This window comes from Bubalus kerabau, chromosome 3, assembly GCF_029407905.1.
Source record: "Bubalus kerabau isolate K-KA32 ecotype Philippines breed swamp buffalo chromosome 3, PCC_UOA_SB_1v2, whole genome shotgun sequence".
NCBI classification, from domain to species: domain Eukaryota; kingdom Metazoa; phylum Chordata; class Mammalia; order Artiodactyla; family Bovidae; genus Bubalus; species Bubalus kerabau.
Genome location: NC_073626.1, coordinates 150,748,129 through 150,770,259, shown reverse-complemented (window position 1 = coordinate 150,770,259; position 22,131 = coordinate 150,748,129). Strand labels below are relative to the sequence as shown.

The window sequence follows — 22,131 nt, the reverse complement described above, 5'->3', positions numbered from 1 at the left end:
ATCTTTCAATGTACATTTTTAGACCCTAATTGTTTCTATGCACTGACAAAATGAATGGAATGATAGAAGTCCCTTAAAGTGGAAAAGAGAACACTGATCTGTTTAAAGGCAAATGTCACATACCAAATGATCTCTATCATATTTAGAGTGATATTTACAAGAGAAAACTAGAACCAAGCAATGGAAATGTTTCTCTACCCAAAAGGAGCAGAAGAATGAACATCACAGAGCAAGTACTGTACATTAATTCAGAAAAGAATTTGATGCCAAAATATGGTAATAAACTGCTCCACTGACTTTCTCGTTTTGTGGCTTTAGTATTTACAGGAGGCAATTCATGGCGCCTGAAAATGGGCTGTGAAAACTGGAGCCCTGACTGATCCGCTCTGGGGCTAAGCAGCGGGATACAGGCCAAGCTCCTCTAACACAACGAGATGAACCAGCTCTTCAAAGACACAGATATGGATTCACAGAGCATCCTCGGTTTCTCCTTTGCTTCCTTCCAGGCCTGTGCTAAATTCTAATGGCCTGGAAGACTCCTCCATTAGAATCTCATCTCCCTGCCTCCCGCCACTTTCCTTGGTCTCTTCATGGATCAATTGTGGTAGGCAGTCCTGCTCCGAGTTACTCCAGACGTAGCCAGGTAAAGTCACGTGGCTGTCGGGCTGTCGGCTGGCCTTCTTGGGTGCTTTGCCTGAGATGAGCCCCATGCGCGTGCTGGCCGCCATCTGCGACTGACTGCTGCTGCTGTGCGTCAGCACGGAGCCGTATCTGTGGCCGCCGCACGGGGGCGTCCTTTTCCAGTCCACGGAGAGATTCCACCGACTCCACAACTTCTTCACCTCAGACTGAACCTAAACACCACAAGAACCATTTCATGCATCAAAAACCTGCAGAGGCCCTGCAACCTTACTGGATGGATGTGTGCCCTGACTTCATTGATAGTAATAATCACTAAATTTCCACTGTATACCAGGGACTTTATATATACAGTTGACACTTCAATAACGCAGGGATTAGGGGTCCCCACCACCTGCAGCTGAAAAATTCCCTATGAATTCTCAGTTAGCCTATATCTGGAGTTTCACATGGGTGGACTCAACCAACCCCAGATGGTGCGGTACTGTAGTGCATATATAGTGAAAATGTGTAAGTAACAACACAGTTCAAACCTGTGTTGTTCAAGGGTCAACTGTGTATTCTCTCTCTGTCTCTTCCTGAGAAGTGTTATTACTGGAGATGAGCAAACTGAGGCTTAGAGAGAGGCAAAAAGATTTGTCCAAGGTTAGTGCTTTAATAGAAGTTGAAATGCAGCCAGTATAAATGTGTGATTCATGGGAGGGGAAAAAGAGGGGTCTGGGTTGGAGGAACAATATGGATACAGTGCCAGCTGAGGCTGTGGAAGGGCATGGAAGCTGCTTATCTCTAAATGGAACTGTAAACCTATCACTCTGCACAAGCATAATGAAGGAGAGAAACCGGGAGAAGGACTGGACTATGAAAAGTGGGCATTGCAAGGGCATTCTTAGCAGGGTAGGGCTCTCGTTTCCATTCTTGCTGCTGAAGATTCAGTTCTGCTACTGCAACTTTCCAGAAGGGAGCTTTTTGAAAGTTCCATGGGAAGCAGTAGACACCTGATAAGCTGATGTCACCTAGAAGATTGGTACCATTCTTTCTCTCCAAGCAACCCCTAAATGAACTGAAATTGTCCCATCACCATCTGGTAGTTTAAAAAATGTCACAATGTTCTAATGGGTTATTCCCAAAGAGTTATATTTGATTTTCTTATAGAACTTGAAATTAAATGTAAGTTGAAGCACTGACTGGAATATGATGTTCACTGTCCTTCCAAGTATCAATTTGCATTCCAACAAATTGGGTTTCTGACATCAAGGTCTGCAACTGAATTGACATTGAAAAGTGCTGGAAGAGGAAGACCTTGGCTTATTTACATCAGTTCTTGCTTTCTCAAAATAATTTATATCCCCTTTCTCCCTGCCCATTCTTTCCTGTAACCCCTGGGGATTCTAAAGAGATTCAGGTCATATTGTGATAGCCATTTATACGCAGAGTTAAACCTACAGGAGGGCTGGGGTTCCTTCAAACTTACCTCTCCATTGCAATAGCAGTAGATAATAGACACAAAGAAACCCTGAAGGAGAAAATAGAATGTTTTAATTAATTAATTTTAATTATGAAGATCATAGCACTAAAGCATCTTGTGTCAAAATGCATATTTTGAAAAACAGGGTTTTTTTAAATGATTCCTCCAGAAAATTATACAAGTTATTCTCTCCTAATATTTCCAAATCCTTAAATATACATGAAAGTTGTCTGAAATCTTTCCTTGGTGTCAAATTAACCAAATAAATAAATAAAATACTCCAGGACACATGAATAACTGATTTTTATCATGTTAATTTCATGTTTGCCACTCAGAATCACAGAACATCCCCTAGCTGGTAAGTGAAATTTATACACTGTGAATGTTGGCAACTATAGGCGTAGGGTATATTATAGTGAAAACACAAACTTTTTTTTTCCCACTCATTCAAAAATATTTATTGACTTTATACACTGTGAAATGCTCAGTGTTACAGAGATAAACAATTTAATCAACACAGATAAGGTCTCTGTTCTCTTGCAGCTTATATTCTGGAAGAGAATACAGATGAATAAAATATAAGCAAATAGCCACAGGAGAAAATCGTAAAATGATGAGATAAAGACTATTCAGGCAAAACAAGTGGTGGTGGAAGAGAAAAGTGGAGAAGATCTATCAGAGGGGGAACTCGATGAAGACCTCTCTGAGAGGGTGACATTTAAGCTGATTTGAGTGAGAAGAAGCCAGGCCATATGAATATTAGAAGGAAGAGCATTCCAGGCAGAGAAAACAGCAAGTACTGCCCCTGAGGCAGAAGTGAACCTGAGGAACAGAAACTGTGGATGAGCTAGTGTGGCTCAGACTTAGTGGGCAGCATGGAACATGGTGTGAGGTGAGGTCACAGCTGGGCAGGATCCCTGCAACGTAGAGCTGTGCACATAAGGAAACAGTGTTTGGATTTCATTCTGACTGCAACGAGAAGCCTCTGGATGTGTTCAGCTCATAAGTGACATGGTCAGATTTATCTTTAAGAGTCTTCAGACTATTCTATGAAGACTAGGTTGAAGGCAGGAGGTGGCAGCAAATGAGTAGCAGGAAGAAGAATTAGGAGGTGTGTGTAGCCGTCCATGTGAGGGATGATGGTATTGTGTTTTCTACCGAGATCAAATGTATGGAAGCAACCTCTTCCTCGCTCTTTCTTGTCTCCCCTTCCCTTTTTTCCTCTCACCTGCCTATCTTGTCTTTTGTTTTCATTGACTTTCCATACACACACACAGATTCCTGCTCCAAAGGTGTCACCAAAGGTGCTCCAAAGGCGTTACAGCAATATGCTTTCTTGTCTCACAGCCCAGGCTCCTGTTGTGGTAAGAGGTTAACCTGACCTCCTCAGGATAGAAAAGCACAGGTGCCAGAAAACAGCCCTTTTCCTGGCCCTTGGGAGACGGGTGGGTGGTGCATGAAAGTCAGAGAAGAGGCAGAGACATGACCTTGCAATTTGGCAGCATCGGAGGGGGTTAGAGGAGCGGGGGTGGAGAGGAGGGCAAAATATAGGAATCACATTACTAGATGGCACTCTCTACCTGAAAGGAGTTGAAAAAGAGCTCACAGTGCATCCGAATCTCCCACCCCAGCCCCGCAAAGGAATGGGGCAGACACACGAACACGATGTAATGCACACCAAAGACCAGGACCAGCACCAGTGTGGATTTGGCGAGTTTCCTGGAAGAGAACAGCAAGTCTTTTAATTAGTCAATATAGAGTGCCCTTCTGCAGACACTGGAGAAGGAAATGGCAACACACTCCAGTATTCTGGCCTGGAGAATTCCATGGGCCAGATAGTCCATGGAATTGGACTATTCCAAAGAGTTGGGCAAAGAGTTGGACACGACTGAGCAACTTCACTTCACTCTTCTGTAGACATGTGCATGCGAAGTTGCTTCAGTCATGTCCAACTCTTTGAGACTCTATGGGCTGTAGCCAGCCAGGCTCCTCTATCCACGGGATTCTCCAGGAAAGAGTACTGAAGTGGGTTGCCATTTCCTCCTCCAGGGGATATTCCTGACCCAGGGATTGAACCCACATTTCCTGCATTGCAGGAGGATTCTTTACCACTGAGCACTAGGGGAGCCCTCTGTACACATAGCTTTCTGAAAAATATAAAGCTTAGCAGAACTAACAGGGACTGATTTCCCCATCTCTGACCCACTACTTATGCTAATTTTTCCCTTCCTCCCTCTTCTTCCTGTCACTTCTATTCTAAATCAGGCAGTTTATTCTCACTTCCAGTGATTACTATCCCCTGAAAGAAGTGAAAGTTGATCAGCCATGTCTGACTCTTTGCAACCCCGTGGACTGTAGTCTGCCAGGTTCCTCTGTCCATGGAATTCTCCAGGCCAGAATACTGGAGTGGGTTGCCATTTCCTTCTTCAGAGGGTCCTCCTGACCCAGGAACCGAAGCTGGTTCTCTTGCTTTGTAGGCAGATTTCTTTACTATCTGAGCCACCAGGGAAAACCACAATTATCCCCTAAGTCTTTCTAATCTCATTTCTACTCTTTTTGCTTAAAGGATACTATTTTCATAAAATTGTAAAATGCCTTTTTTTTCCTGTCCTAAATCTTCAGCTTCAACGTTTGAGATGTAAGAAGTGGCTCTTTCTCTAAGAATCATTTAATATCCCAGTAATCTCAAAGTAAAGTCAATCCTAAGGGAAATCAGTCCTGAATAGTCATTGGAAGGACTGATGCTGAAGCTGAAGCTCCAATACTTTGGCCACCTGATGGGAAGAACTGACTCACTAGAAAAAACACTGATGCTGGGGAAGATTGAAGGCAGGAGGGGAAGGGGACGACAGAGGATGAGATGGTTGGATGGCATCACCAACTCAATGGACATAAGTTTGAGTAAGCTCCGGGGAGTTAGAGATGGACAAGGAAGCCTGGCATGCTGCAGTCCATGTGGTCGCAAAGAGTCGGACACAACTGAGTGACTGAACTAACTAAAAATATCTCAAAGGATTGTAACCTTCTTCCTTCCCTCACTAGTCTTTCCTTCAGTGTTCTTCCTTCCTTTCTTTTGTCCTTCTTTCCTTTCTTTCTTTCCCTATTTACTTATTTTTTTTCTTTTTGGAAGTAGGCTGACTATCTAGTTTCAAAGATAATCCACTCTTTGTTCTCACCAGAGTTTTTCAAGTCTCTTGGGCAACTTTCTACTGAAAGTATAATTTCACATCATTCAGAAATAAAGGAAATAGTAGCTTTTATTCAGAACTAGAGAAATAAGCATCTTTCAAACACAAGTGCACTTTTTCATTTTATGAAGATTGAAAGGCTACTTACATTTTTCCACTTCTATCATCCTTTGACCTTTGTCTTCACCAATGGGATGTGACATGAGACAAGCTTCCTAGTATAGCATGGACCCTTTACTGTAAATGCTTAGGCACAATTTATGGTACTACCACTTCCACCATACTGAAAATAACTGGAGCTAGCAGCTGATCACTCGTTCATACTGTGCATCCTATTCTAGACCTCGGTCCATCTGTACCTGTAGTCTTTTCTGCCTGACTGTAAATGTTTCCTACATGGTATAGGGGAATGTTTGTGAGAGAAGATGGAAATGCTGGCTATGATTTCTTCCTTTCTGTGTCTGAGATAGCATTTCATGACAACGTGAGGCAGAAAGAAATAGATTCTTGTTTGGGGATTGCAAAAACTAATCCACATGCTCCTGACTAGTGGGTGTATATGTTCAGTTGCCTAAAAGCCACTTCCAAAATGACTTAGAACCTCTGAAATGATAATTGGGAGAAACAGACATAGTCTTAAAATAGTTTGATAGTGATTATAAATACTTAGGATATTCCTGGTGGCTCAGACAGTAAAAAATCTGCCTGCAATGCGGAAAACCCAAGTTTGATCCCTGGGTCAGGAAGAACTCCTGGAGAAGGAAATGGCAACCCTCTCCAGTACTCTTGCCTGAAGAATCCCATGGACAGAGTAGCCTGGTGGGCTACAGTCCAAGGGGTCACAAAGAGTTGGACACAACTGAGTGACTAACACTTTCATATTCATAAATACTTAATTTGTCCTTTTTTCCAACAAAGACTGAATAATAGACCTCCTTCAATCAGTACTTTTGAAAGTTCTTAAAAATCAATTATTTGGGAGGTGCCAATTTGATAGGAAGGCTTCTCAGGTGGCACAGTGGTAAAGAATCTGCCTCGCAGTGAAGAGAGGCAGGAAATGCAAGTTCAATCCCTGGGTCAGGAAGATCCCTTAGATAAGGATACGACAACCCACTCCAGTATTCTTGCCTGGGAAAATCCCATGGACAGAGGAGCCTGATGGGCTACAGGCCATGGGGTCACAGAAGCAGACATTACTGAGCACACAACACACCCAATCTGATGGGCAGACTGGAACAATATAGCAAATACACTTTCTTGATTTTTGTTGTGTGTGTGTGCTCAGTCGCTAAGCCCTGTCTGACTTTTTGTGACATCCTGGACTGTAGCCTACCAGGCTCCTCTGTCCATGGGATTTCCCAGGCAAGAATACTGGAGTGGGTTGCCATTTCCTCCTTCAGGCGATCTTCTTGAACCAAGGATAGAACCTGCATCTCCTGCTTGGCAGGTGGATTCTTTACCACTGAACCACCAGGTAAGCCCTGGTTACAAAGTTTATTATAAAATCCCAGTTGCTAAGAACATATTTTTAAAAACATACTTAGAATTTAAGCATATGGTAAGGTTTGTTGTTATTTATATTTTCCTAAAATATATATACTTTTCTGACAAATAGCACAATTAAACCAAACAAAAATACATGTTCACAATTTAGTCTCTTAGAGACATTTCAGATCAATTGATACCTGTCCTTTAGTCTAAATAGTAACCAAATATTTTCTTTTATGGATGTCTGTCCTGGAATTACCTGTATTGTTTTCTGGTGTCATGCCCAACCACATTGGTCTCCCAGATTTTAGTAGCCAGAACTCTAACGGTATTCAGAAACAGGATAAAATTCAGCTGAAAAAGAAGATAATATTACAAAGAATTATAACTTAGTCTTCAAGTTGTTTGCAAAAATTTACATAAATTGAACTTCTTTGTATTCAAAGACTGAAAATTACTGATTCTGTAAATGTGAATGAGGAAACCTCAGATAAGATATTAGAAAGATAGTGATTCTTGATTTACCCTTATGATAACACAGAGAAAATTTCAACAACACTAGAAATCAGAAATACCAGAGGATAATCTGCCAGAGCCCATGGGGGATTTCCAGGCCAAAGTTCAGATGAAGTTCTGTGGCAGACTGGTTAAAGGATGATAGTTACTATATAAATGTAACTGACTGCCTTTTCAAAATGAATTACCCATCTCTGTATCTATTTGGGAGAAGGCAATGGCACCCCACTCCAGTACTGTTGCCCAGAAAATCCCATGGATGGAGAAGCCTGGTAGGCTGCAGTCCATGGGTTCGCTAAGAGTCAAACATGACTGAGTGACTTCACTTTCACTTTCCACTTTCATGCTTTGGAGAAGGAAATGGCAACCCACTCCAGTGTTCTTGCCTGGAGAATCCCATGGACAGAGAAGCCTGATAGGCTGCTGTCCATGGGGTCGCACAGAGTCGGACATGACTGAAGCGACTTAGCAGCAGCAGTAGCAGCAGCAGGATCGATAGGTTGGATCTCTGTGCAGCCCAAGGGACTCTCAAGGGTCTTCTCCAACACTGTAGTACAAAAGCATAAATTCTTTGGCTCTCAGCCTTCCTTATAGTCCAACTCTCACATCCATACACAACTACTGGAAAAACCATAGCTTTGACTATATGGACCTTTGTAAGCAAAGTAGTGTGTCTGCTTTTCAATATGCTGTCTAAGTTTGTCATAGTTTTTCTTCCAAGGAGCAAGCGTCTTTTAATTTCATGGCTCCAGTCACCATCTGCAATAATTTTGGAGCCCAAGAAAATAAAGTCACTGTTTCCATTGTTTCCCTAACTATTTGCCATGAAGTAATGGGACCAGATGCCATGATCTTCATTTTTTGAATGATGAGTTTTAAGCCAGCCTTTTCACTCTCCTCTTTCACTTTCATCAAGAGGCTCTTTAGTTCCTCTTCACTTTCTGTCTTAAGGGTGGTGTCATCTGCATATCTGAGGTTATTGATATTTCTCCCAGCAGTCTTGATTCCAGCTTGTGCTTTATCCAACCTGGCATTTTGCATGATGTAGTCTGCATAGAAGTTAAATAAGCAGAGTGACAACAGACAGACTTGATGTACTCCTTTCCAAATTTTGAATCAGTCCGTTTTTCCATGTCTGGTTCTAACTGTTGCTTCTTGACCTGCATACAGGTTTCTCAGGAGGCAGGTCAGGTGGTCTGGTATTCTCATCTCTTGAAGAATTTTCCTCAGTTTTTTGTAATCCACACAGTCAAAGGATTTAGCGTAGTCAATAAAGCAGAAGTAGATGTTTTTCTGGTATTCTCCTGCTTTTTCGCTGATCCAACAGATGTTGGCAATTTGATCTCTGGTTTCTCTCCCTTTTCTAAATCCAGCTTGAACATCTAGAAGTTCTCAGCACATATACCACTGAGGCTTAGCTTGGCGAATTTTTAGTGTTATTTTGCTAGCATGTGAAATTAATGCAATTGTGCAGTAGTTTGAACATTCTTTGGCATTGTTCTTCTTTGGGATTGGAATGAAAACTGTCCTTTTCCAGTCCTGTGGCCACTGCTGAGTTTTCCAAATTTGCTGGCATATTGAGTGCAGCACAGCATCATTTTTAGGATTTGAAATCACTCAGCTGGAATTCCATCACTTCCACTAGTTTTGTTCATAGATATGCTTCCTAAGGCCTTACTTGACTTCACACTCCATGATGTCTGGCTCTACATGAGTGATCACACCATTGTGGTTATCTGCGTCATTAAGATCTTTTTTGTAGAGATCTTCTTTGTATTCTTGCCACCTCTTCTTAATATCTTCTTCTTTGACCCAAAAGCTATTCAGTAGCATGTTTTTTTAGTCTCAAAATGTTTATTATTTGTTTCAGCTTTCTTCTTGTAGTTTATCTCTAGTTTCATACCAAAGGAGTTTCCTTTGTGGCTCAAGAGGGTAAAGAATCTGCCTGCAGTGCAGAAGACCTGGGTTCAATCCCTGGATAGGGAAGAGCCCCTGGAGAAAAGAATGGCAACCCACTCCATTATTCTTGCTTGGAAGATCCCATGAGCAGAGGAACCTGGCTGGCTATAGTCCATGGGGTCACAAAAAGTTGGCACAACTGAGCAACTAACACTTTCATTTTTCATGTCAAAGAGATTGATAAACTGTTTATGTTTCATGTCTGTGCTCTAGATTTATGTTTTCTGGTCACCATAAGTGTTCTCTTAGCTTCATTGACTAATATACCCCATTCCTTCCTCAGATTTGGGAAATTCTCAGCTATTATTTTTTTAATATAAACTTTCTTCACCCTTCTTCCATTCTTCTCCTGCTGGGATACCAGTAACATAATTCTTTCTTTCCTAACAGTTCTTATAGAATGTCTTCTTTTTTTTTAAGATCTTAATTCTCTTTTTCCTTCTGTCTCTATCATTTCTAGATTTTTATTTTCAAACTCACTAGTTGTCTCTTTCATATCGGCTGCTGTATTTCCAATACCTTCTTCATCTTATTTATTGAGTCCTTTAGGTCCAGAATTTCACTTTGGTTCTTTTTTAGAGTTCCATTCTCCTTGGTAAAATATTCCTTCTGTTCATCAATTTTATTTCTGAGCTTATTTAACTGTCTTTCTGTATTTTCTTATAGCTTGTTGAGTTTCTTCATGACAACTATTTTGAATTCTCTATCAGTAAAGTCACAATATTCTGTGACTTTAAGTTTGGTTTGGGGGGACCTGTCATTTATTTTTTGTGATACATTGTCACCATGATTCTTCATGGCTCTTGATGAGTTGTTCTCCTGCCAGCACATCTGAAGTAGTGAACATTCTTCTTTAGATAAAGTTGTTTTTGTTGTTTTAACTTGATTCTAAAGATTCAATGGATTAGTAATTAGTAGAGGCCTCACAAGTTTCTGGTCTCTTACCTGAGCTGCTTCTGGTTATATTTGAGAATCAGCCTTTTCTACCTTCCATCAGCCCTGTCAGAGGTGTCATGCACGTCACCGCTTGTGCCTTTGGGGTTATTAGTGCCTTGCTGCTGCTGGCATTGTTACCTGGGACATCAGGGTGGTGGTCACTTCTGCAAGGCCCAGGGTCTCAGTCTCTATTATCCCTGGGGACAGGGGTGACAGGGAGCCAGGGTCACAGCCCCTTTGCCATGGCCAGGGTTGTCAGGTACTACCACTGTGGGTAGGGACAAATGGAGGAGCCAGAGTAATCGGTATGTCCATAACTGGCGGGACAGGGTCATAGGCCCACTGCCACTACTGCCTGGATCCCTGTGGCCAGGGGCACCCCTTTGACAGGGAGGCTGGAGTCATATGTTCTGCTTCCCCTGATGCTGCCAGGCTCTCTGGGGCTGCAGGCTCAGCTACCATGGCTGGGGCTCCAGGATCACAGGCACCACCTCTGCTGTTCTGGTTCTGCCTCCTCCATGTGTTCCAGTCCACCTTCCTTTGCAAAAGTGCTAAATCACTTCAGCCATGTCCAACTCTTTGTGACCCCATGGACTATAGCCCACCAGGCTCCTCTGTCCATGGGATTTCCCAGTGAAGAATACTGGAGTAGGTTGCCATGGCCTCCTCCAGGGGACCTTCCCAACCCAGTGATCAAACCCATGTCTCTTACATCTCCTGCATTGGCAGGTGGGTTCTTTTACCACTAGTGCCACCTAGGAACTCTGGTGTCCTGCTGTGTTGAGCAGAGGCACCATTGTTGAGTTATGGATGTTTTTACTGGTCGTAGATTGAAGAAAAAAGGCAAAGAGAGTGCCACACACCACAATGATGCTGATGTCATGCTTAATCACAATCTTATACCTTCTTTTCAGGAGGATAAAAAGATCCAAAACATGAGAGCTAAGGATTTTCATTTATCCTCTCCCACTGCAATATTTGGTTCACATCTACAGAAACGTTTTCAATAAGAAGGTAAGAAGGTACTGCATGTGTATCATATGCGTGCTACTTTCTGAATGGCTAAACTTACTTCATGCTTCATTAATTCCTCCTTCCCTAAGACTATACTCCCTGGTAATACAATGCAGGTGGAAGTGATACTGTGTAGGTGTGAAGGTCCAAGTGCTAGGAGCTGAAGCTGGCAGAGCCATGGAAACAGTACTAGCTGGGTACTGTCACTTGCCATTCCCTATTCCTAGAAAATAAATAATTACAAACGGCTACAGATGAGCCAATCTTTAGCTCCATTTATATTAAGATGCCCATGATCAGGGACTCTGTACTCAAGTTAGTAGACCATACTAAGTAAATGCCGCAAACTTAGGGGCAGTTCCAAGATGGTGGAGGAATAGGATGGGGAGACCATTTTCTTCCCCACAAATTCATCAAAAGATCATTTGAATGCTGAGAAACTTCCACAAAACTTCTGAATGCTGGCAGAGGACACCAGGCACCTAGAAAGGCAGGCTGTTCTCTTTGAAAGTAGGTAGGACAAAATATAAAAGACAGAAAGAGAGACAAAAGAGTTAGGGACAGAAACCTGTCCTGGGGAGGGAGTCGTGAAAGAGAAGTTTCCAAACAGCAGGAAGCCCTCTCACAGGTGGGGAGTTTTGGAGTCTCAGAGGGCAACATAACTGGGAGGAAAAAAAAAAAAAAACACAGAATAGGCACCTAACCACAACTGCCAGCAGAGAAGTAGCCCAGATGCTCGGCTGGACAAGGAGGTGGGGGCTCATCATCGGTCCTTAGGGTAAGGACCAGGCCTGAATGCCCTGAGGACAATCTGAGGGAGCCAACGTGAGACAGCAACCCAAACTGTGTGATCGCCAAAGAGGGGAAAAAAGAAGAAAATTTTCCCTCAAAAGGCTCTAACCTAATGCACAGCCTGGCCTGCTCACAGAACAAAGGATTGAACAAATACCAAAGGAGAGCTAGCCAGCTGTGTACAGGTCCCTCCCCACCGCTGGTGGCAGAGAAGCAGGCATGCAACAGCCAGAGCCAGAAAACAAGGGGCTACTCCAATCTTGGCCCTAGAGACCAGCATCCTTCACCAAACTGTGAGCAGGCTCCCAGTTGCTAGCCACATCTTCCTGGGATCCTGGATAGTTGACACCTGCCAGGAGGATTGCAGCCTGAGATCAGCTCCCTAGAGGATTCACACAGCACACCTGAGATGGTGCTCTTGCAGTGCACCGGGAAACCGAGTGGCCGGGATGGGGGAGGTGATTAAGATACACGGCCCACTTGGGACAGTGCACTCGCCAAGCACCTAGTCGTCTGAGCTGCTCAAACCTAGGAAGGGCACAAAATGCATGCCTAACCGAGTCTGTGCCCTTGCAGAGTACCTGAGAACCTAAACCTGAGCAGCTTAGACCTGGAAAGTGCATGAAATGCAGGGGTACTTTGGACAGTATGCCTGCAGAGCACCCTGGAGCCTGAGCAGCATAGACCCGGAAAGCACACACACCATGAGCTGGGGCAAACCCAGTGTGGTCCATACATTGCGAGCACTTCCCCACACACGCCCACAATATTTGTTTGTAGTGTTTCTCCCTCCCCACAGCACAAGTGAACAAGTGAACCTAAATAAGTGACCACCTTCACCCCCTTGTGTCAGGGCAGAAATTAGACACCAAAGAGACTTGCAAACAGAGGAAGCCAAAATAAAGAAGAGGGAACCACTCTGGAAGTGACAGGTGCAATAGATTAAAACCCTGTAGTTAACATTGACTAAGCACCTGATGTGAAGAACTGACTCATTTGAAAAGACCCTGGTGCTGGGAAAGATTGAAGGCGGGAGGAGAAGGGGATGACAGAGGATGAGATGGTTGGATGGCATCACCGACTTGATGGACATGAGGTTGAGTAAACTCCAGGAGCTGTTGATGGACAGGGAGGCCTGGCATGCTGCAGTCCATGGGGTCACAAAGAGTCGAACACGACTGAGTGACTGAACTGAACTGAACTGAAGCATTGGAAGGGGCCTATAGACCTTGAGAACAAGTACAAGCTGGAACAAGGAACTATCTGAAACTGAACTGACTCCACACTGCCCACAACAGCTCCAGAGAAATTCCTAGATATATTTTTACTACTATTATTTTTAATTTTTTTATCTTTAAGTTCTTTATTACTCCTTTAATTTTCATTTTTATAACCTAGTATTACCTTGAAAAAAAAAAAAAGACCCTACTTTCAAAGCAAACTTCATAGGGCCAGCTAGCTCTCCTTTGGTATTCTCTCAATCCTTTGTTCTGTGAGCAGGCCAGACTATGTGTTAGGTTAGAGCCTTTCATGGGAAAGTTCTTTTTTTCTCTCTGGTTATCCCACAGTTTGGGTTGCTATCTCACATTAGCTCCCTCAGATTGTCCTCAGGTCACTCAGGCCAAGTCCTTGTCCTAAGCATGCAGCCTGAGCCTCCCCATCCAGCCCCCACTTGCTGGTGCCAGACACGAGCATCTGGGCTACTTCTCTGCTGGGAGTCGTGGTTAGGCACATATTCTGTGGAGTTTTTTCCTCCTGGTTCTGTTGCCCTCTGAGATTCCAAAACTCCCCACAGACCCACCTGTGAGAAGGCTTCCTGCTGTCTGGAAACTTCTCCTCCTTCACGATTTCCTCCCCAGGATGGGTCTCCATCCCTAAGTCTTTTGTCTCTCTTTTTGTCTTTTATATTTTGTCCTACCTCCTTTTGAAGAGAACAGCCTGCATTTCTGGGTGCCTGGTGTCCTCTTCCAGCATTCAGAAGTTGTTTTGTCAAAGTTACTCAGCATTCAAATGATCTAATGGTGAATTTGTGGGGGAGAAAGTGGTCTCCCCGTCCTATTCTTCCACCATCTCGGGACCACCACACAGAGTGAATTGATTACTGGCTAGATTGCTCTCTCCCTTTTTGACTCCCCCTCTTCTCCTCCTGGTCACCTCTATCTCTTTCCTCCCTTTTTTCTTCTCCTTGTAACTCTGTGAACCTCTCTGGGTGTCCCTCACTGTGGAGAATTATTTCACCATTAACCTAGATGTTTTATCATCTGTGCTGTATGCATGGAGAAGTCTTGAGGCTACTGTAAGAATAAGACTGAAAGCCAGAGGCAGGAGGCTTAACTCCAAAACTTGAGAACATCAGAGAACTCCTGATTCCAGGTAACATTAATAGAAAAGAGCTTATCCAAAAGCCTCCATACCTACACTGAAACCAAGCTCTACCCAAGAGCCAACAAGTTCCAGAGCAAGACATACCAAGCAAATTCTCCATCAAAGGAGGAACCCAACCCTGAGCATTAAAAGACATGCTGCCCAAAGCCATGCCAAACCCATAGACACCCTAAAACTCACTACTGGACATTTCATTGCACTTCAGAGAGAAGAGATCCAGCTCCACCCAGCAGAACACAGACACAAGCTCCCCTAACCAGGAAACCTTGACAAGCCACTAGACCAACCACACCCACAAGGAGCATGCTCTACAATAAAGAAGAACCACAAACTTTCAGGGTACAGAAAGGACACCCCAAACACAGCAATTTAAACAAAATGAAAAGGCAGGGAAATATTCAGCAGGTAAAGGAACATGATAAATGCCCACCAAACCAAACAAAAGAGGAGACAGGGAGTCTATCTGGAAAAGAATTCCAAATAATGATAGTAAAGATGATCCAAAATCTTGAAAACAAAATGGGGTGACAGATAAATAGTCCAGAGACTATAGAGGATTGAGAAGATGCAAGAAATGTTTAACAAGGATAGAAGTAAAGATGAGGCAATCAATAGTGAATAATGCAATAACTGAGATCAAAAGCACTCTGGGGGGAACCAACAGTAGAATAACTGAAGCAGAAGATAGGATAAGTGAGGTGGAAGATAGAATGGTGGAAATAAATGAAGCAGAGAAGAAAAAAGAAAAAAGAATGAAAAGAAATGAGGACAACCTCAGAGACCTCTGGGACAATGTTAAACACTCCAACGTTCAAATCATAGGAGTCCTAGAAGAAGAATACAAAAAGAAAGGGCATGAGAAAATACTTGAGGAGATAATAGTTGGAAACTTCCCTAAAATGGGGAAGAAAATAGCCAACCAAGTCCAAGAAACCCAGAGGGTCCCAAAGAGAATAAACCCAAGGTGAAACACCCCAAGACATATATTAATCAAACTAATGAAGATCAAACACAAAGAACAAATATTAAAAGCAGCAAAGGAAAAGCAACAAATAACACACAAAGGGATCCCCATAAGGATAACAGCTGATCTTTCAATAGAAACTCTTCAGGCCAGAGGGAACAGCAGGACATACTTAAAGTGATGAAGGAAAAAAACCTACAGCCCAGATTACTATACCCAGCAAGAATCTCATTCAAATATGAAGGAGAAATCAAAAGCTTTACAGACAAGCAAAAGCTGAGAGAATTCAGCACCACCAAACCAGCTCTTTAGCAAATACTAAAGGATCTTCTCTAGACAGGAGACACAGAAAAGGTTTATAAAATCGAACCCAAAACAACAAAGTAAATGGCAATGGGATCATACTTATCAATAATTACATTAACTGTAAATGGGTTGAATGCCCCAACCAAAAGACAAAGATTGGATGAATGGTTTAAAAAACAAGACCCCTATATATGCTGTCTATAAAAGACCCAACTCAAACCAAGGAACACATACAGACTGAAAGTGAAGGGCTGGAAAAAGATATTTCACGCAAATGCAGACCAAAAGAAAGCAGGAGTAGCAATACTCATATCAGATAAAATAGACTTTGAAATAAAGGCCGTGAAAAGAGACAAAGAAGGACACTACATAATGATCAAAAGATCAATCCAAGAAGAAGATATAACAATTATAAATATATATGCACCCAACATAGGAGCACCACAATATGTAAGGCAAATAGTAACAAGTATGAAAGGGGAAATTAACAATAACACAATAATAGTGGGAGACTTTAATACCCCACTCACACCTATGGATAGATCAACCAAACAGAAAATTAGAAAGGAAACACAAACTTTAAATAATAAAATGGACCAGTTAGACCTAATTGATATCTATAGGACATTCCACCCCAAAACAATGAATTTCACCTTTTTCTCAAGTGCACACAGAACATTCTCCAAGATAGATCACATCCTGAGCCATTTATCTAGCTTTGGTAAATTCAAAAAAAAATGGAAATCATTCCAAGCATCTTTTCTGATCAAAAAGCAGTAAGATTAGATGTCAACTACAGGGAAAAAAAAAAAAAAACCTATTAAAAATACAAACATATGGAGGCTAAACAACACACTTCTGAATAAAAAACAAATCATGGAAGAAATCAAAAAGAAAATCAAAATATGCATAGAAAGTAATGAAAATGAAAACACAACAGCCCAAAATCTATGGGATTCAGTAAAAGTGCTAAGGGGAAAGTTCATAGCAATACAAGCTTACCTCAAGAAACAAGAGAAAAATCAAATAAATAACATAACTTTACACCTAAAGCAACTAGAAAAAGAATAAATGAAGAACCCCAGGGTTAGTAGAAGGAAAGAAAGCATAAAAATTAGGGCAGAAACAAACTAAAAAGAAACAAAGGAGACTATAGCAAAAATCAACAAAACTAAAAGCTGTTTCTTTGAGAAGATAAATAAAATATACAAACCATTAGCCAGACTCATCAAAAAGGGGGCGGGGGGGGGATCAAATCAACAAAATTAGAAATTAAAATGGAGAAATCACAACAGACAACACAGAAATACAAAGGATCATAAGAGACTACTATCAGCAACTATATGCCAATAAAATGGACAACTTGGAAGAAATGGATGAATTCTTAGAAAAGTATAACCTTCCAAAACTGAACCAGGAAGAAATAGAAAATCTTAACAGACCCATTACAAGCATGGAATAGAAACAGCAATCAAAAATCTTCCAACAAATAAAAGCCCAGAACCAGATGGCTTCACAGCTGAATTCTACCAAAAATTTAAAGAAGCGCTAACACCTATCATACTCAAACTCTTCCAGGAAATTGCAGAGGAAGGTAAACTTCCAAACTCATTCTCTGAGGCGACCATCACCCTAATACCAAAACCAAAGATGCCACAAAAACAGAAAACTACAGGTCAATATCACCGATGAACATAGATGCAAAAATCCTCAACAAAATTCTAGCAAACAGAATCCAACAACATAGCCAAAAGATCATACATCATGACCAAGTGGGCTTTATCCCAGGGATGCAAGGATTCTCCAATATTCACAAATCAATCAATGTGATACACCACATTAACAAATTGAAAGATAATAACCATATGATTATCTCACTAGACGCAGAGAAAGCCTTTGACAAAATTCAACTCCCATTTATGATAAAAACTCTCCAGAGAGCAGGCATAGAAGGAACATACCTCAACATAATAAAAGCCATATATGATAAACCCACAGCAAACATTATTCTCAATGGCAAAAACCTGAAAGCATTTCCCCTAAAGTCAGGAACAAGACAAGGGTGCCCACTCTCACCACAACTATTCAACATAGTTTTGGAAGGTTTAGCCACAGCAATCAGAGAAGAAAAAGACATAAAAGGAATCCAGATTGGAAAAGAAGAAGTAAAACTCTATTTGCAGATGACATTATCCTCTACACAGAAAACCCTAAAGACACCACAAGAAAATTAATACAGCTAATCAATGAATATAGTAAAGTTGCAGGATATAAAATTAACACACAGAAATCCCTTGCATTCCTATACACTAACAATGAGAAGACAGAGAAATTAAGGAAACAATCCCATTCACCATTGTGACAAAAAGAATAAAATAATTAGGAATAAATCTACCAAAAGAAACAAAAGACCAATATATTGAAAACTATAAAACACTGATGAAAGAATTCAAAGACAACACAAACAGATAGAGAAATATACCATGTTCATGGATTGGAAGAACCAATATAGTGAAAATGAGTATACTACCCAAAGCAATCTATAGATTCTATGCAATCCCTATCAAGCTATCAATGGTTTTTTTCACAGAACTAGAACAAATAATTTCACAATTTGTATGGAAATACAAAAAACCTCGAATAGCCAAAACAGTCTTGAGAAAGAAGAATGGAACTGGAGGAATCAACCTGCCTGACTTCAGACTATACTACAAAGCTACAGTCACCAAGACAGTATGGTACTGGCACAAAGACAGAAATATAGATCAATGGAACAAAATAGAAAGCCCAGAGATAAATCCATGTACCTATGGACACCTTATTTTTGATAAAGGAGGCAAAAATATACAGTGGAGAAAAGATAATCTCTTTAGGGAAAACTGGTCAACCACCTGTAAAAGAATGAAACTAGAACACTTTCTAACACCATACACAAAAATAAACTCAAAATGGATTAAAGATCTAAATATAAGACCAGAAACTATAAAACTCCTAGAGAAAAACATAGGCAAAACACTCTGACATAAATCACAGCAATGACCCACCTCCCAGAGTAATGAAATGAAAGCAAAAATAAACAAATGGGACCTAATTAAACTTAAAAGCTTTTGTACAATGAAGGAAACTATAAGCAAGGTGAAAAGACAGCCCTCAGAGTGGGAGAAAATAATAGCAAATGAAGCAACTAATGAAGAATTAATCTGAAAAATATACAAACAGCTCATGCCGCTCAATACCAGAAAAATAACCCAATCAAAAAATAGACCAAAGAACTAAACAGACATTTCTCCAAAGAAGACATACAAATGGCTAACAAACACACGAAAAAATGTTCAGCATCACTCACTATCACAGAAATGCATATCAAAACCACAATGATGTACCATCTTACACCAGTCAGAATGGCTGCTATCAAAAATGGCTGATATCTACAAACATTAAATGCTGGAGAGGATGTGGAGAATAGGGAACCCTCTTACACTGTTGGTGGGAATGGAAACTAGTACAGACACTATGGAGAACAGTGTGGAGATTCCTTAAAAAACTGAAAATAGAACTGCCATATGACCCAGCAACCTCCCTGCTGGGCATATATATTGAGGAAACCAGAATTGAAAGAGACATGTGTACCCCAGTGTTCAATGAAGCACTGTTCACAATAGCTAGGACATAGAAGCAACCTAGATGTCCATCAGTAGATGAATGGATAAGAAAGTTGTGGTACATATACACAATGGAATATTACTCAGCTATTAAAAAGAATACATTTGAATTAGTTCTAATGAGGTGGATGAAAGTGGAGCTTATTATACAAAGTGAAGTAAGCCAGAAAGAAAAACACCAATATAGTATATTATCACATATATATGGAATTTAGAAAGATGGTAACAATGACCCTATATTCAAGACAGCAAAACAGACATGGATATAAAGAAAAGACTTTTGGACTCTGAGGGAGAAGGCGAGGGTGGGATATATGAGAATAGCATTGAAACATGTACATTACCATATGTGAAATAGATGACCAGTCCAAGTTTGATGCATGAAACAGGGCACTCAAAGCTGGTGCACTGGGACAATCCAGAGGGATGGGGTGGGGAGGAAGGTGGGAGGGGGGTGCAGGATGGGAGACATGTGTACACCCATGGCTGATTCATGCAAAAACCATTGCAATATAGTAAAGTAATTAATTAGCCTCCAATTAAAATTTTAAAATTAATTTAAAAAATAAGAAAATAAATGTTAGAGCAACATTCCATAAATAAAGCATATGATGTACTTAAGCACAGTGCAATGCACATTTTTAAGTCTCTTCTGAGTGGCTGGCACTATGATAGACCTAAAGATAGATGAAGTAATATGCTCAACAACTCGGTCTTTGTCTGTCTTTCACTCTGATAAAATAATAATCTGGACAAAACTGATTTAAACTGTAGGTGATCTTGTATTCATTGACAGTGAAAGGGAACTTTGGCCACCTGATGCAAAGAGCTGACTCATTTGAAAAGACCCTGATGCTGGGAAAGATTGAGGGCAGGAGGAAAAGGGGATGACAGAGGATGAGGATGGTTGGATGGCATCACTGACTCAGTGGACATTAGTTTGGGTAAACTCCAGGAGTTGGTGATGGACAGGGAAGCCTGGCATGCTGAAGTACATGAGGTTGCAAAGAGTCGGACATGACTGAGCGAATGAACTGAACAGAACTGAACTGAAAGGAAACTGATATCCATTTAGTGGATACACCAGGCTCTTTATCCACAAACATTATTCATTAAACTTTGTAACAGTGTAAAAAAAAAATGAAGCAAATTCCCAAAACCTTGATTAAAGAAGACACCCACCAATCAGTCCATCAATTTGATAGCTAAAATGACAATCAAGTAGATTATGGAAAAAATTAAGAAAAACTAAGATTAAGAGAACTTGCTGCCTTAAAAAACAGGTAAACAAAATACACAGATGCACACACACATGCACATACACTCATTTAACAGCTGAATGAAATTAAAAAAATTATAAAGTATAGACTATAGGTTAATCAGAAACTGAGTTATTGACTACTTACTATTCTAAGTATTTCAGGTGAATTGACAGTCTTCACAACAGCTCTATGAAACAGGCACATTATTCTTCCCATTTTGCAGGTGAGGAATCTGAGTCACAGCTTACACAAATTAGGTATGGTCACACAGCCGGCAAGTTGCAGATCCCTAATGCAAAAGTTGGCTTAAAGCTCAACATTCAGAAAACTAAGATCATGGCATCCAGTCCCATCACTTCATGGGAAATAGATGGGAAACAGTGGAAACAGTGTCAGACTTTATTTTTGGGGCTCCAAAATCACTGCAGATGGTGACTGCAGCCATGAAATTAAAAGATGCTTACTCCTTGGAGGGAAAGTTATGACCAACCTAGATAGCATATTCAAAAGCAGAGACATTACTTTGCCAACAAAGGTCCATCTAGTCAAGGCTATGGTTTTTCCAGTAGTCATGTATGGATGTGAGAGTTGGACTGAGAAGAAAGCTGAGCGCCGAGGAACTGATGCTTTTGAACTGTGGTGTTGGAGAAGACTCTTGAGAGTCCATTGGACTACAAGGAGATCCAACCAGTCCATTCTAAAGGAGATCAGTCCTGGGTATTCTTTGGAAGGAATGATGCTAAAGCTGAAACTCCAATACTTTGGCCACCTCATGCGAAGAGTTGACTCTTTAGAAAAGACTCTGATGCTGGGAGGGATGGGGGGCAGGAGAAGGGGACAACAGAGGATGAGATGGCTGGATGGCATCACTGACTCGATGGACATGAGTCTGAGTCAACTCCGGGAGTTGGTGATGGACAGGGAGGCCTGGCGTGCTGTGATTCATGGGGTCGCAAAGAGTCGGACACAACTGAGCGACTGAACTGAACTGAACTGAATGAAACCCATGCAGCCCAGATGTATAGAATGGACTCTTAACCACTGCACAAAATGCCCATAAAAGAGAGTTAATAGTGGACTGAAATACAGAAATTTTTTAAAGAGCAGAATGAATTAAGAAAAGATTGGAAAGAATCTAACTTACCAGTTCAGTTCAGTTGCTCAGTTGTGTCCAACTCTTTGCAACCTCGTGGAATGAAGCAGGCCAGGCCTCCCTGTCCATCACCAACTCTTGGGGCGTACCCGAACTCATGTCCACTGAGTTGGTGATGCCATTCAACCATCTCATCCTCTGTCATCCCCTTTTCCTCCTGCCTTCAATCTTTCCCAGCATCAGGGTCTTTTCAGATGAGTCAGCTCTTCCCATCAAGTGGCCAAAGTATTGGAGTTTCAGCTTCAGCATCAGTCCTTTCAATGAACACCCAGGACTGATCTGCTTTAGGATGGACTGATTGGATCTCCTTATAGTACAAGGGACTCTCAAGAGTCTTCTCCAACACCACAGTTCAAAAGCATCAATTCTTCTGCGCTCAGCTTTCTTTATAGTCCAACTCTC

The 22,131-nt window shown here is 41.4% G+C and overlaps 1 protein-coding gene across 1 annotated transcript in view; it reads right to left on the bottom strand.

Moving 5' to 3' along the window:
* Positions 1–233: 233 nt before the first annotated feature.
* PTH2R (parathyroid hormone 2 receptor) overlaps positions 234–22,131 on the bottom strand; it is a 99,233-nt gene continuing 77,335 nt past the window's right edge. Inside the window, exons 10-13 of the mRNA XM_055573318.1 lie at positions 7,040–7,134; positions 3,685–3,823; positions 2,111–2,152; positions 234–854 (exon numbers count right to left, since the gene is read on the bottom strand). Of these exons, the coding sequence (XP_055429293.1) occupies positions 468–854; positions 2,111–2,152; positions 3,685–3,823; positions 7,040–7,134 (663 nt within the window). The 3' untranslated portion in view covers positions 234–467. The remainder of the gene's footprint in view (positions 855–2,110; positions 2,153–3,684; positions 3,824–7,039; positions 7,135–22,131) is intronic.